General features: G+C 37.0%; 1 protein-coding gene across 3 annotated transcripts in view; it reads left to right on the forward strand.

Annotated features, from left to right (window-relative positions):
- DIP2B (disco interacting protein 2 homolog B) overlaps positions 1-15,673 on the forward strand; it is a 249,975-nt gene that overhangs the window by 209,568 nt on the left and 24,734 nt on the right. For all 3 annotated transcript variants that reach the window (XM_081309072.1, XM_081309070.1, XM_081309071.1), the window contains 4 exons: positions 1,388-1,497; positions 1,628-1,708; positions 6,402-6,525; positions 8,036-8,157. In XM_081309072.1, coding sequence (XP_081165198.1) covers positions 1,388-1,497; positions 1,628-1,708; positions 6,402-6,525; positions 8,036-8,157 — 437 coding nt within the window. The remainder of the gene's footprint in view (positions 1-1,387; positions 1,498-1,627; positions 1,709-6,401; positions 6,526-8,035; positions 8,158-15,673) is intronic.

The raw sequence follows: 15,673 nt of genomic DNA on the forward strand, positions 1-15,673 counted from the left end.
ACATCCCCAGTCCTTTTTATTTTTTTATTTTGAGATAGGGTTTTGCTACATTGCTGAGTCTGGCTTTGAACTTGTGATCTTCCTGCCTCAGACCCCTGAGTAGCTTGGATTATAGGTGTATACCACCACACCCAGCTCTAACATTTTTTCTTAAGAGTTGGAGGGATGTATGGATTGATTGCTTGCTTGATTGATTGTATTGGGGATTGAACCCAGAAGCACTTTACCTCTGAGCCATATCCACAGCCCTTATTTTTATTATTTAATTTATTTTTTTATTTTTAGTTGTTGATAGATCTTTATTTTTTTATTTATACGTGGTGCTGAGAATCGAACCCAATGCCTCACACATACCAGGCAAAGGCGCTACCACTGAGCTACAGCCCCTTACTTTTTATTTTGAGACAAGGTTTCACTAAATTGCTGGGATTATAGGTGTATGTCCATGTGCCCAATGGATGTCCCTATTTATTTTGAAGTGTCAAGTCCATGGAAATGGTGACACAATAGTACACCTGGGTACCTTCCCCTAGATTTACCAATTGACTTTTATTTTAAACTGAACTCTGAAAGTAGATTATAGACAGTTTGACACTTCACCCAAAAGTATTTTAGCACATCTATTTCCAAAGATCAGTTCTTCTAAATTTTTTCTAATCAACCATGATGTCATTATTCTATTAAGAAATTTAACCTTAATATGTTATAATCTAATAACACTCAAATTTCTCCACTTGTTTATTATACTAATTTTTAAATTTAGTATCTCATTAAGGTTATGCCTCGCATTGGCTGTCTTTAATTGTAAGCTCCCGGCCTTATTTTGTCTTTTGACATAGATGTTTTTGAAGAGTTAAGCCAGTTGTCTTGTGGAATGTTCCACATAATCTGGATTTTATTAACTTCTTGAAGAAAGCACTTCTGATATTCCCAATAAACTTACTCCCATTCCTCATATAGCAAAAATTTTTAAGACTAGATATTTATTACAATTAATACATTTTGATTAGAGCAAAAGAAATTATTTATCAGTGGAAACCAGTGCAAAGGCAGTTCCTTGGGCTGAAAACTTCCCTGTATACCCTAGCTTCAGTAGCCTCCTTACTTCCATTGCTCCCCTAACCATGACTCTCCTGTGGTCCTGTTTTGTCTTTTTCTAGCAGTTCCTGACTTTGTTTATATGTATATATACTTCTTGGTTGCCTTTCCTCTTAGAATATAAGCTCTATCCTGTTTGATTACTGCCTTCCCAGTGCCTAGAAGAGTGCTCTAGTCATTCTATTATTGAATGAATGGTTAAACCAGTTTGGGTCAGTCAGGAAATGCTTTGCGGATAGTTAGATTGAATTGCTATTTTCAGATCGTTGATTTTTGCCTCTATTTACAGGTGTAGGCCCTGCTTCCGTGATGGTTGGGAATCTGGTTGCTGGAAAACGCATAGCACAAGCTGCAGGAAGGGATCTGGGGCAAATTGAAGAGAATGATTTAGTGAGGAAGGTAAGTGTTCCAGAAATGCTGAAATTTTACCAATGAGTCAAGGACAGAACTTATATTTTAGATAGCAAATAGGGGATACATTGCTTGAAAGTTGCTGACCATCAGTCTTTTTTCTGCTTTATGATTTCAGCACCAGTTTCTGGCAGAGATTTTGCAGTGGCGAGCCCAGGCAACTCCTGATCATATACTCTTCATGCTGCTAAATGCCAAGGTATTAAAAATTGAATTGGATATCTAATTAACTGAATCCTACAGGAGTACCTTAGGCACTCTCAATCTCTTTTCTTTCATCAGAAAATTTCTAAGGAAGGAGTTATTGCTTTTTCCTTGTTTTGACACATGAGGATAAATTATACAATCACTCTTAAGATTGAAATGAGACCTCCCAGAGTGCTATTTAATACTGTCTTTTCTTGTGTTATAATCAAGTCTTCTTTGGTTCTGGGGCTGTAGCTCAGTGGTAGAGCATTTGGGCACTGGGTTCGATCCTCAGCATCACATAAAAATAATAAATAAAATAAAGGTCCACCTACAACTAAAAAAATATTTAAAAAAAATAATCAAGTCTACTTTATTAAGAATGATGGGGCCAACAGTGCAATTGTATAAATACACAGATGTATAGAACATATTATGTCATATTTTTTAATCCAATTTGACTTTTAATTATTTGATTTCTTCCAAGAAGAAAATTATTTTACCCCCCTATTTTAAAACAAAACCTATTTTTAGTACTTACTTAAAGGATTTATTACTGACAGATAAAAAATGAATTGAAAATTATATAGGAGTACATTGGCTAGGTTTGGTAGCCTGTACCTATAGTCTTAGCTGTTTAGAACACCAAGGCAGGAGAATCATGAGTTCCAGGCCAGCCTGGGGAATATAGGAAGACCCTGTTGCAAAGAAGGGGAAACAAAAAAAAAACAAAAAAAAAAAAAAAGAAGAAGAAAGAGTATATTTCACTACTGGTTCTAATAGATGGTTTATCATAATGTTGTGGATTTGTTTTTTTAAAAAAACATCTTTTTTTCCTTCTCTTTTATATGCAGATGAGCACAGTACCTTTATTTATTTATTTTTATTTGGTGCTGGGAATCAAACACAATGCCTCACACATGCTAGGCAAGCTCTCTACCACTGAGCTACAACCCCAACCCTCATGGGTTTGTATCTACATTACTAGGGATTAAACCCAAAGGTGCTCTACAACTGAACTACATCTCCAGCCCTTTTTATTTTGTATTTTGAAATAGGGCCTTGTTAAGTTGCTGAGGTTGACCTTGAACTTGTGATCCTCTTGCCTCAGCCTCCCAAGACACTTGAATTATAGACATGCAACACTTTATTCAACTCCATAATATAAGTGTGGGTTTTATTATGGGTTTTTTTTTTTTTTGGTGGGGGGGTACAGGTGATTGAACTCAGGGGCACTCAGCCACAGAGCCACATCCCCCAGCCCTGTTTTGTGTTTAGAAACAGAGTTGTTTAGCACCTTGCTTTTGCTGAGTCTTGCTTTGAACTTGCAGTCCTCCCGTCTCAGCCCCACAAGCCACAGGGATTACAAGCATGCGCCTGGCTAATATTGTATTTTTTTTGTTTTTTTTGTTTTCCATTCTGTGGTAGTCTGATATATTTTCTTTAACTTATTAATGATTGAGTCACAGATTGAAAGTATTGTGACCAAATTATAGCAGTTCTCACGAGCAGAGGCAAATTGGAAAAGCCTATTGGATCTCTTAGGGAATTTAACTGACTTGCCCTTATCTGCCCTGTCTTCATATAATCTAATTTTTTTTGCGGGGGGGGGGGGATTCATTTGTTTGTTTGTTTTGAGAATGTGTGTAGTGATAAATCTTAATGAGAGAAGTATGCTGTGCATCAAAGTGAAAATTATTAAAAAAATTTTAAGAACAACTGCTTTTGTGAGACAAAACTCTGATACTTCCTTGCTCCAAATATTCAGGCAGTGGGCTTCTCTTCAAGTCTGTGGATTCATTCACTAAGGTTCTTATACTTTATTAAGAAGCCATCATTTTGGGGCTGGGGGTGTAGCTCAGTGGTAGAGTGCTTGCCTTGCATGTGTGAGGCCCTGGGTTCCATCCTCAGCACCACATAAGAATAAATAAATAAAAATAAAGATATTGTGTCCATCTACAACTAAAATAAAAAAAATATATATATTTTAAAGCCATCATTCTGGTCACTTCCCACCTCACTCCCAGGCTTGGATATAGTTTAAGTTGTGGATGTTGTGAAATCCATACCCCAGATATTTGTTTGTGAGCATAAATTTAAATTTGCTTCTTGTTTTAATATAAATGATTGACTGCTCAAAGTGCGTATAATTCATTTAATTCTATATATTCTTGTATTTTTGCCTTGGATAAGCCTAGGCCACCAGATTATTAACCATACATTGTTCTCTCGTGCATAGAATATTGTGGTTACTAAACTAAAATTTGCTCTTGTGCCATGAACCAGAATGATTTTTCTCCCCACTGTGGTGCTAAGGATTGAATCATGGGCATCCTACCACTGAACTATATCCCCAGTCCTTCATATTTTTTTTTTTTTTTTTTGAGACAGGGTCTTCCTGAGTTACTGAGGCTGGACTGGATCTTGTGATCCTCCTGCCTCAGCCTCCTGAGTAGCTGGGATTATAGGCCACTCTGCCCAGCTCAAAAAGAAATAGCCTTATAAATTTAACCCTGACTTTAGCCAAAGGAATATTAATTTTAGTGTTATAACCTTAATGCTGAAAATAAACAATCAACTAAATAAATTATGGTATATAGCCATTAAAAACAGTGTTACAGAGGAATATTTGATGACTCAGAAAATATTTATTATGTATAAGGGAAAATATGATATAAAATGTAATAATTGAATATGTACTGAAAATCCTATTCTAGATATGAGGAAACCAAAGCACAGAGATTATAGAGCTAATAAGTGATAGGAGTAGGAAATTAGCTCTTTTTTTAACATTCAGTTTTTGATTAACAAGTATAATTGTACATATTAATGGGGTGCAGTTTGTTATTTCAGTACATGCATACAGCATGTACTAACCAAGCAGAAATTAGTTCTTTACATTTATTTGAACCCTAACTTGTGGAGCACACATTCTTAACCAAAATGTTTTGCAGCCTCTGGCAGATGACATGATACCATGTTGCGTGTAAGTTTACATATAATATATATTTATTTTTAAAAGACCAGGTAATAGTACAACCATCTGGAGTATGATTTGACATTATCCAGTAAAGTTGAAGACTGGCAATCTAGAGATGCAGCAGTTACATTTTTAGGTCTGTGCTCCATTGAAACATGTATTTAAGCATAAGAATACATGTCCAAGAATGATAATGTCCATCAGCCAGAAAGTGGATGAATAACTTGTTGTACCTTCATACAATGAAATATTATATAGCAACATAAAGGAATAATTGTACGTACACAAAACAGCATGATGACTCATAAATAATGTTGAATTAAACCAACTGGGTGTGGTGGCTTGCTTCTGTAATCCTAGTGACTTGGTAGGCTGAGATGGGAGAATCACAATTTGAGGCCAGCCTCAGCAATTTAGCAAGGCTCAAAATTTAAAAAAAAAAAGGGTGGGGTCCACTGGGGTCATAGCTCAGTGGGAGTATATTTGCCTAGCATGTGCAAGGGACTGGGTTCAATTCTCAGCACTGCATATAAATAAAATAAAGGTCCACTGAAAACTAAAAAAATTAAGTGCTGGGGATGTAGCTCCTGGTAGAGTACTTAACCTAACATGTCAAGGCTCTGGGTTTGATCCTCAGTACTACCAATAAATAAATAATAAAATAAAAAGGGCTCGGTATGTAGCTCATTGGTAAAGCACCCCCAGGTTTTATCTCTAGCACACACCCACCACCTAAAGAAAGAAAGAAGTGAAGCACAAAGGAATTTATACAACACAATTCCATTCATTTACAATTGAAAATTATTCATGAATGTTAACAATATAAAGAAAAAGAAATCAGTGACCAACAAAAACATCAAGATAGTGGTTATCATGGGTGCTTCTGAGCAGCTAGGAGGGTTTTCTTCTTATCCTTCTGGTGTCTACACTAATGCTTACTTACTAATTTTTCATTAAGTTATGTGCATATTTTCCATTTTCCCTTATACGTATCGTGTTTCACAAGGAAGGGTTCAAAAAACCCTCTTCAGTCAAACTTATGAAGACTCACAGGAAAAATTATTGTCAAGATCAGGAAAAGAGGCCTGCAGTTGTGGCTTGGTGGTAGAGCACTTGCCTAGTGCATGTGAAGCCCTGGGTTTGATCCTCAGCACCACATAAAAAATAAATAAAGATATTGTGTCCAACTACAACTAAAAAAATAAATATTAAAACAAAACAAGAAGGAAAGGGTCTCCTCATCTTTATTATTAACTGGTAGATTCTGCATACTATTTTTGTTTGTTTGCATCTTCACTATTAGCAAACTCAGAGCCAGGTTTGTGTTGTACACACAGCAGATGTGCGTGACCACTCAACCAGCACTTACTGTCTTTACCTCACACCTGCTCTCATCCTATTTTGATTTTTATTAATTTACTTTTACTCTTATTTCCTCACTTAAAAAAATAAAAGATCATATGTATTTTTAAAACTACTTTAAGGAAAAATACTATAAATAAGTGTTTAGGTTAATTTTAATATGCCCTAAATATCTACAACACTTTTAAAAAAAAAAAAGGAATCTTATACCTGCCTTTTGATACTAAGTAATAGTTTGCAAAAGATAATCTACCAAAGCACAACCCTTTTGGTTGTGTAATGTCAGATTGGTTGTGCTTTTCCCTTGGTGGTTTATTTTCTTGATGAACTTTGATCTGCTTATCCTTTCTAATAATGTTTAAAGGGAACTACTGTATGCACAGCCAGCTGCCTTCAGCTTCATAAGCGAGCAGAGAGGATTGCATCAGTTCTTGGTGACAAAGGACATCTAAATGCAGGAGATAACGTTGTGTTGCTCTATCCACCTGGTAAGTGTTGTATTGGTAGACTACTAAACTCCAAGACTAGACTACATAGTAGGAGAGGTCAGGAACTCTGAGCTACCATCTATGACCGTGGTACTGTGTATTTCCCAACACCAAGCAACCATGTACCATAAACTAAGGTGTGAGCCAGGTGACATACCCCAGAGTTGTGCAGTGTGATAGCTCTTCTTGAGATTCTGTCTTTTTGACTTACTCTTCTATTTCCATTATCAGTGCCTGGCACATAAAAGTCATCTAGTAATTATTAAACAAATGAATGAGTGAATGAAGATTTCAACTACCTGGCTTTTGAAAACTTTTGAAACAGATGATTTGAGGTTGAGCAGTGGTATATACTCATGGGAGTGTACTGGGGAGGCTGAAGCAGGAGGATTTAATGATCCCAGGGGTTCAAGGCCAACCTGGACAATGTAATGAGACCCTGTCCCTTTAAAAAAGGGTGGGGATAGCCAGTATGGCTCAGTGGTAGAGCACAAGGCTCAAGGTTCAACCTCTAGCACCCAAAAACAAAGCAAACAAACAAAAAATGATTGCCTTGTTTCTAGGATGGAATGGGACCATTTTGCTTGGCTTCCAAATGATTGTTGTTTTTGAATTCTGTTGACTTAACATTCTTTTTATTATGATTGATGTTTTGTTTCCTCTGTTGTTGCTTTTATCTTTGATGTTCTAATTTAATTTAGTCATAACCTTCCCTTCATAGAAAGAGGGTTAGGATTATTTGATAACAGGATTATTTGATAACAGTTTGCTGTCACCAAATATTAGATGAAATATTTGAGTATTCTCTTTATTCCTAGTCCGCCAGCCACATAATCCACTCAAATATCCAACCTTCTTTGGTCACTTATCTCCCTTATTTCCCTTCACTCTATTATACTTTACTATGGCATTTTATTTTCATGGATACTGAGATTTCTTAGATCATCTGGTGTAGGAATCTCTCCTGCCATATTCCCATATAGTTGTCTTCCAACTATCAATTAATGATTCAGCAACAGACTAGAGCACATCCTAAGGAGATCTCTCGCCCAGAGTCTTCAAATTGAGCCACATTTTGCATCCCTAAAATACACAAATTGAGTAAACAACAATTAAGAAGTCCAATTACTCTTCCTATATCAGCCTTCTAATATTTTTATAAAAATTTAAATGTTCCTCATTTCTTCATTTCCTATTTTATCTTCTTAGTTAAAACTCCTCAATTTCTGTAATAAGTAATGTCAAGTAACAATATGAACATGCTTCAAGTATTTTTCAAGGGTTTACTTCTGATATCTTCCTTGTTATCTGTTCTTGGCTTCTCTTTTAAGTTGTTTTATATGCTGCTTTGCCTTCAGTTTGTTCTTAAGGCACTGACAGAAGAAATTTATATTATTAAGTTCTGATCTGAATGACCCAGCTGGCACATGATTTTGAAAAATCCACATTTAGTTTCTTAGTGATAGTAGTTGATTAAATGGCTCTCCTGACAGGATCCTCTGTCTTGCAGGCATCGAGTTAATTGCTGCATTCTATGGGTGCCTGTATGCAGGGTGTATACCTGTGACTGTCCGACCCCCTCATGCTCAGAACCTTACTGCAACATTGCCCACTGTTCGCATGATTGTTGATGTAAGTACCAACTGTATCTTTCATTGTCTTCATATCATAAGATCGAGACTTAAACAATGAAGGATCGGGCTGGGGATGTGGCTCAAGCGGTAGCGAGCTCGCCTGGCATGCGTGCGGCCCGGGTTTGATCCTCAGCACCACATACCAACAAAGATGTTGTGTCTGACGAGAACTAAAAAATAAATATTAAAAATTAAAAAAAAAACAACAACGAAGGATCCTTACTAATTTTCCAGTTTTGTTGGTCCAGGAAGTGAAAATTTTCTCCTAAAAAAAATCTTCTTTTTTCAGTCTCCAAAGTAATCATCATTATTCAGTGAAGGAACTGTGTAGGAAAGTTGTTTTTGGTGAAATATAGAATTATGGCCATTAATCATGAACATTAAGGAGGTGAAGTTCTCATTAGCAATTCTCTGTAAAATTTGTGTCCCCCCTGCTTAAAACATGTTGTCTGTTTGACATTTCTGCACAGTAACCAAGTGTTACTTGCCTAACTCAAAAATCCTCCCAAGTGGACCTACGTAGGAGCCCAGGTCCAGGCTAGGTCCAGTCCACCCCACTGACTGGCAGACCCATGCCAGAACTCAGGCCCCGACACGGGGCCAGCTCCGCTGACCTGCCCAGGAGTCCATGGGAGCCCAGGACTAACCCACTTCCATCATGGGACACTGCAGCCATCGTCATAGCCCTCCCCACACAGTAGCCTTCTCCTTATGACAACAGATAGGGTCTAGAAGCAGCTGCATCTCGGAACAGGCAGCCCAGGCCATTGTAAGGCCTACCCTTTCAGCTCCATTTCTGAAAGAGGTTGCATTCATCTTGGGATACCCACCCTGCTGTTGCCACCACTACCTATAGTTGCAGTACCATCCATCGTGGGTCACCTGCAGGGACTAGAAGCCCTACAACAAGGTGAGGTACAGATAATCTGCACAGATACTATAAGATTATAGAGTAGAAACTGTTAATACCTCAGATCCACACTGCAAGAAAGGAAGACTCATAGACAACATGAAAAAACAATGGAAAAACGTGCCCCATTCAAACCAGGATATTACAATAAAAGAATCCATGGACAGTGCAGTTGATGAAATGACAGAAAAGGAGGTCAGAATGATCTGTGAATTAAAGAATGACCTAAATGGGGGCTGGGGTTATAGCTTAGTGGCAGAGCACTTGCCTTGCACATGTGAGGCCCTGGGTTCGATCCTCAGCACCACATAAAAATAAATAAAATAAATAAAGATATTGTGTCCATATTTAAAAAAAATTCTTAAAAGAATGACCTAAATGAACATATACAGGCAGAAATTGATCACACCAACACAGAGATAAGGGAGCAAATACAGGTAGCAAAAGATTACTTCAAGAGTGAGTCAAAGGGGCTAGGGCTGGGGCTCAGTGGTAGAGTGCTTGCCTTGCACAGGTGAGGCACTGGGTTCGATCCTTAGGACCACATAAAAATAAATAAAGGTATTGTGACCATCTACAACTAAAAAACAATTAAAAAAAAAAAGAAAAGAAAGAAAGATTCTGAAAAAAATCATAAATACTTGAAATGAAAGAAACAATAAACCAAATAAAAAACTCAATAGAAAGCATCACCAACAGACTAGATCACTTGGAAGTCAAAACATCAGATAATGAAGACAAAGTATACAATCTGGAAAAAAGTTGACCACACAGTGAAGATGGTAAGAAATCATGAAAAGAACATCCAAGAATTATGGGATAGCATCAAAAGACCAAATCTAAGAGTTATTGAGATACAGGAAGGCACAGAGATTCAAACCAAAGGAATGCATAATCTCTTCAATGAGATAATTTCAGAAAATTTCCCAAACATGAAGAATACAAATACAAGAGGCTTACAGGACACCAAATATACAAAACGGCAACAGTTCTACACCAAGGCACATTATAATGAAAATGCCTAGCATACAGAAAAAGGATAGAATTGTAAAGGCCACAAGAGAGAGGAATCAGATCACGTATAGGGGGAGGCCAATTTGTATCTCAGCAGATTTTTCAACCCAAACCTCAACATATACCAAGCTCTGAAAGAAAATGGATGCCAACCAAGAATCTTATATCCAGCAAAATTAAGCTTCAGATTTGATGATGAAATAAAAACCTTCCATGGGGCTGGGGTTGTGGCTCAGTGGTGGAGCACTTGCCTCATATGTGTGAGGCACTGGGTTCGATCTTCAGCACCACATATAAATTAATGAATAAAATAAAGACACATAAAAGATTAAAAAAAACCTTTCTTGATAAACGAAAAAAAATTTATAGTGAGAAAGCTCGCACTACAGACTATCCTCAGAAAAATATTCCAGGAGGAGGAAATGAAAAACAACAATAAAAATCAGCAAAGGGAAAAATTACACTAAATGAAAGGCCAATCAAAGGAGAAACCAACTTAAGTTAAAAACAAAAAATAAACTAAAATGTCCCGGAATACAAATCATATTTCAATAATTACCCTGAATGTGAATAGCCTAAACTCATCAATTAAAAGACACAGACTGACAGATTGGATTAAAAAGACCCAACTATATATTGCCTTCAAGACATTCATCTCACAGGAAAAGGCATCCACAGACTGAAAGTAAAAGGGTGGGAAAATGGACCACGTAAACAAGCAGGGTTTCCATTCTCATATCAGATAAAGTGGACTTCAAACCAAAGCTAATGAACAGGGATAAAAAGGGATATTTAATACTGCTTAAGGAATTCATACATCAATAAGACATAACAATCATAAATGTCTAAACAAACCCTTCTCAAATACCAGACAGACCACAACACAATAATATTGGGTGACTTTAATACACCTGTTCTCACCACTAGCTAGGTCTTCCAAACAAAAACTAAACAAACTATAGAACTCAATAATAAAATCAATAATTTGGACTTAACACACATATAGACTATTTCATCCATCAACTAACAAGTACACTTTCTTCTCAGCAACACATGGATCCTTCTCCAAAATAGACCATATGTTATACCACAAAGCAAGTCATAGCAAATACGAGAGAGAGAGAGAGAGAGAACCCTGCATTCTACCAGACCATAATTGAATGAAATTAGAAATCAGTAATAGAAAAGAGAAGCTACTCCCAACACCTGGAGACTATACAATACACTATTGAGTGACACATGGATAACAGAAGACATCAGGGAGGAGATTAAAAAAAGATTCTTAGAGGCAAATGAGAACTCCAGTACAACCTATCAAAATCTCTGGGACACTGTGAAAGCAGTGCTAAGAGGAAAGTTCATTTCATGGAGTTCATTCGTTAAAAGAAGAAAAAGTCATCAAACAACCTGACATTACAGCTCAAAACCCTAGAAAAAGTACAAACCAACTCCAAAAGTAGAAGACATGAAATAATTAAAATCTGAGCAAAAAATCAATGAAGTTGAAAATAAAGAAATAGTTCAAAAAATTGACAAAACAAAAAGCTGGTTCTTTGAAAAAATAAATACAGTTGACAAACCCTTAGCCATTCTAATAAATTACAAATTATTACAAAAGACACTATTGAAATACAGAAAACAATTAGAAACTATTTTGAAAATTTATACTCTAGTAAAATAATAAACCTCAAAGATGCTGACAAATTTCTAGAGGCATATGATCAATCCAAACTGAGTCAAGAGGACATATACAATTTAAACAGATCAATTTCAAGCAAGGAAATAGAAGACACCATAAAAAAAACCTACCAACCAAGAAAATCCTAGGACCAGACAGATTCACAGCAGCTGAGTTCTATAAAACCTACAAAGAAGAATTAATACCGGGGCTGGGGATGTGGCTCAAGTGGTAGCGCGCTCGCCTGGCATGCGTGCGGCCCGGGTTCGATCCTCAGCACCACATACAAACAAAGATGTTGTGTCCGCCGAGAACTAAGAAAAAATAAATAAATATTAAAATTCTCTCTCTCTCTCTCTCTCCCCCCCCCTCTCACTCTCTCTTTAAAAAAAAAAAAAAGAATTAATACCAATACTCCTCAAATTACTCCATGAAATAGAAAAGGAAGAAACCCTTACAAACTCATTCTACAAAGCTAGTATCATTCTGATAATAAAAATCAGGCAGAGACACATCAAGGAAAGAAAATTTCATACCAGTATCCCTGATGAACATTGATGCAAATATTCTCAATAAAATTCAGGCAAATCACATACAAAAATGTCTTTAAAAAATAGTGCACCATGATCAAGTAGGGTTCATTCCAGGGATGCAAGGTTGGTTCAACATATGGAAATCAGTAAATATAATTCAACAATCAATAGACTTAAAGATAAAAATCATATGATTATATCAATTGATGCAGAGAAAGCATTTGACAAAATACAGCACCCTTTCATGTTCAAAACACTAGAAAAACTAGGGATAGTAGCAACATAACCTCAACATTGTAAAAGCTATATGCTAAACCAAGGCCAGCTTCATTTTAAATGGAGAAAATTTGAAAGCATTCCCTCTAAAAATGGGAACAAGACAAGAATGCCCTCTTTCACCACTTTTATTTAACACAGTCCCTGAAACTCTAGCCATTAGACAAAAGAAATTAAAGGGACACCGATAGGATAAGAAGAGCTCAAAACTATCATTATTTGCTGTCGACATGATTCTATATTTAGAGGATCCAAAATACTCCACCAGAAAACTTCTAGGATTAATTAATGAATTCAGCAAAGTAGCAGGATACAAAATCAGTACCCATAAACCAAATGCATTTCTATACATCAGTAATGAATCCTTTGAAAGAGAAATTAGGAAAACTACCCCATTCATAATAGCCTCAAAAAAATAAAATGCTTGGGAATCAACAAAGGAGGTGAAAGACCTCTATAATGAAAACTAAAGAACACTAAAGAAGGAAATTGAAGAAACTTTAGAAGATGGAAAGATCTCCCATGCTCTTGGATAGGCAAAATTAATATTGTCAAGGGAGATGATGGCAGGCCAGAGGGATTCAGTATTCTGTGTCGCTCCATGACCTGGGACTCAAGTAGTGAGAATACTGCTTCTCTGAGCGATATTCCTGCTCCTGCATGGGAATCACAACCACTGTGCCTGTCCAAGGCTCCAGGTCACAGCATCAGAGTAGATCTCCCAATTACTTGTCCACACAATTAGGTACCCGAGCAGACACCATCAACATCCACACAGAACTTTCAGCTATGCCCCCCACCCCAGCAGAAATCACCAAAACCACTCTCACGCTGGCCACCCAGCAGCTTCCCACACAGGAACTCCAGCTGACTCTCCCACGTGGACCCCCATGTACCAACGTGAGGCTCTTCCAGTTGCCTCCTTGGGACTCTTCAGCAGTGGAAATAGTTCCCTGCTGGTAGTAGCCTGCCTGCACCCAAGAACCTCACACAGGCTCTGAAGTCATCCAACAGCCACACACTGCAGCCACAGAGCTTGTCTCTGAACTCATTGTCCACTCACTGTCACTCGGCTCCCCCACACACAACCTGACAGCCCACTGCTAAAAGAGCCTCCATCTTGGGTCACTTTCATCACCATCTTCAGCAGAGGCAACACCCAGTTTGGAACTCCGTCTGGCCAGGTACCCAGTTTCTAACTCCCCCCCCCCCTCCCAGCAGCTACTACCCCGTTACAGTGACACCCTGGTTTCCCCCACCATCCTGAGGGCAGAGATACCAGCTAACAACGGCTGACCCCACCTATTGGATGAGAAGGGAAGGAGGAACGATATGGATTTCCAATCAAAAACAATCCTGTTTCTTCCTTCAAGATATGCCCCCCCGCCCCTGCCATTCTTCTGCCCTCACATCTCCAACATATGTGAAACCAAGGATTTTGAGAACTGGGACATCTGAATAATATATTATAGCTATGTCGTATATATTTTTTCCTTTTATCCCACCAATTTCTTCCTTTTTAACATTTTTTAATTTTTCTTAATATATATGTGTGTTTGTTTTATGTACTCCACTGTCTTCAATCCAAAAATCTTCTAGGATTAATTAATGAATTCAGCAGGATACAAAGTCAATACCCATAAACCAAATGTATTTCTATACACCAGTAATGAAATCTTCTTCTTTGGATTTCTCTTTCACACTTCTTAAGATATATCCTATATCCTCACCTCCTACCTCCTGAGCATATCATCCTACTCCTCACCCTCAGTTCTTTGTCCACCATTAGAAACTGTAAATCTTTTTACAAACCTACTGAGTATATTGTAGATAATAATTGAATTCACCATTTCTATACATTATGACCAAACTGTAACATCTTAATAACAAACATTTGTTTTTAGGGTGTATACTGTTTATATTGGGATCTGATAACATTGTCCTTCACCTCAAAGGAGAGGTATTAGATCCCTACAGGAACACTGTAAGCCTATAGGGTAAAAACGGTAACGCCTCAGATCCACAGTGCTAGAAGGGAAGACACACAACAAGGGAAGAAAGTGCCCCAAACATATCAAGATACCACATTATTAGAATCCATAGCCAGCATAGCTATGAATGACAGAGAAGGAGTTCAGGATGTACATGATTAAAATGTTCTGCGAATAAAAGGATGATACAAGAGAGCAAATACAGACAGCAAAAGATCATTTTGACAATTAGCTACATTAAAAAATACAGGAAGCAAAAGATTATTTCAATAGGGAGAGAAACAAAAGAAACAAATCCTTGAAATGAAAGAAATAATAAACCAGATTAAAAGTTTAATTGAAAGCATCACCAACAGATTAGACCACTTGGAAAATAGGACCTCAAATAATGAAGACAAAATATATGATCTTGAAAAGAATGTAGACAACACAGTAAAAATGGTCAGAAACCATGAGCAGAACATTCAAGAAATATGGGACAGCATAAAAACACCAAATTTAAGAGTTATTGGGATAGAGGAAGGGAGTTCCAAACCAAAGGAATGAGCAATCTATTCAATGAAATAATATCAGAAAAATTTCCAAACATAAAGAATGAATTGGAAAACCAAATTCAAGAGGCTTACATTATGCCAAATGTACAAAATCACAATAGATCTACACCAAGGCACATTATAATGAAAATGCCTAACATATAGAATAAGGAGAGAATATTAAAAGCCACAAAAGAAAGGAATCAGATTACATATGGAAGGAACCAATTAGAATATGTGCAGATTTTTGAACCCAGATCTTGAAAGCTAGAAGATCCTGGAACAACATATATCAACCTCTGAATGAAAGTGGATGCCAACCAAGAATCTTATATCCAGCAAAATTAAGCTTTAGATTTAATGATGAAGTAAAAACATTCCATGATAAACAAAAGTTAAAAGAATTTACAACTCAAAAGCCTGCACTACAGAACATCCTCAGCAAAATATTCAGAACAGCAATGAAAATCAGCAAAGGGAGGTAAAAGCAAAAACTAATCAAAGGAGAAACCAGGTCAAGTTAAACACCAAAAATAAACAAAAATGGCAATACAGATCATGTGTATGATAATAATCAAT

The sequence above is a fragment of the Spermophilus citellus genome (assembly GCF_964194105.1).
Source record: "Spermophilus citellus genome assembly, chromosome: 10".
Lineage (NCBI taxonomy): Eukaryota > Metazoa > Chordata > Mammalia > Rodentia > Sciuridae > Spermophilus > Spermophilus citellus.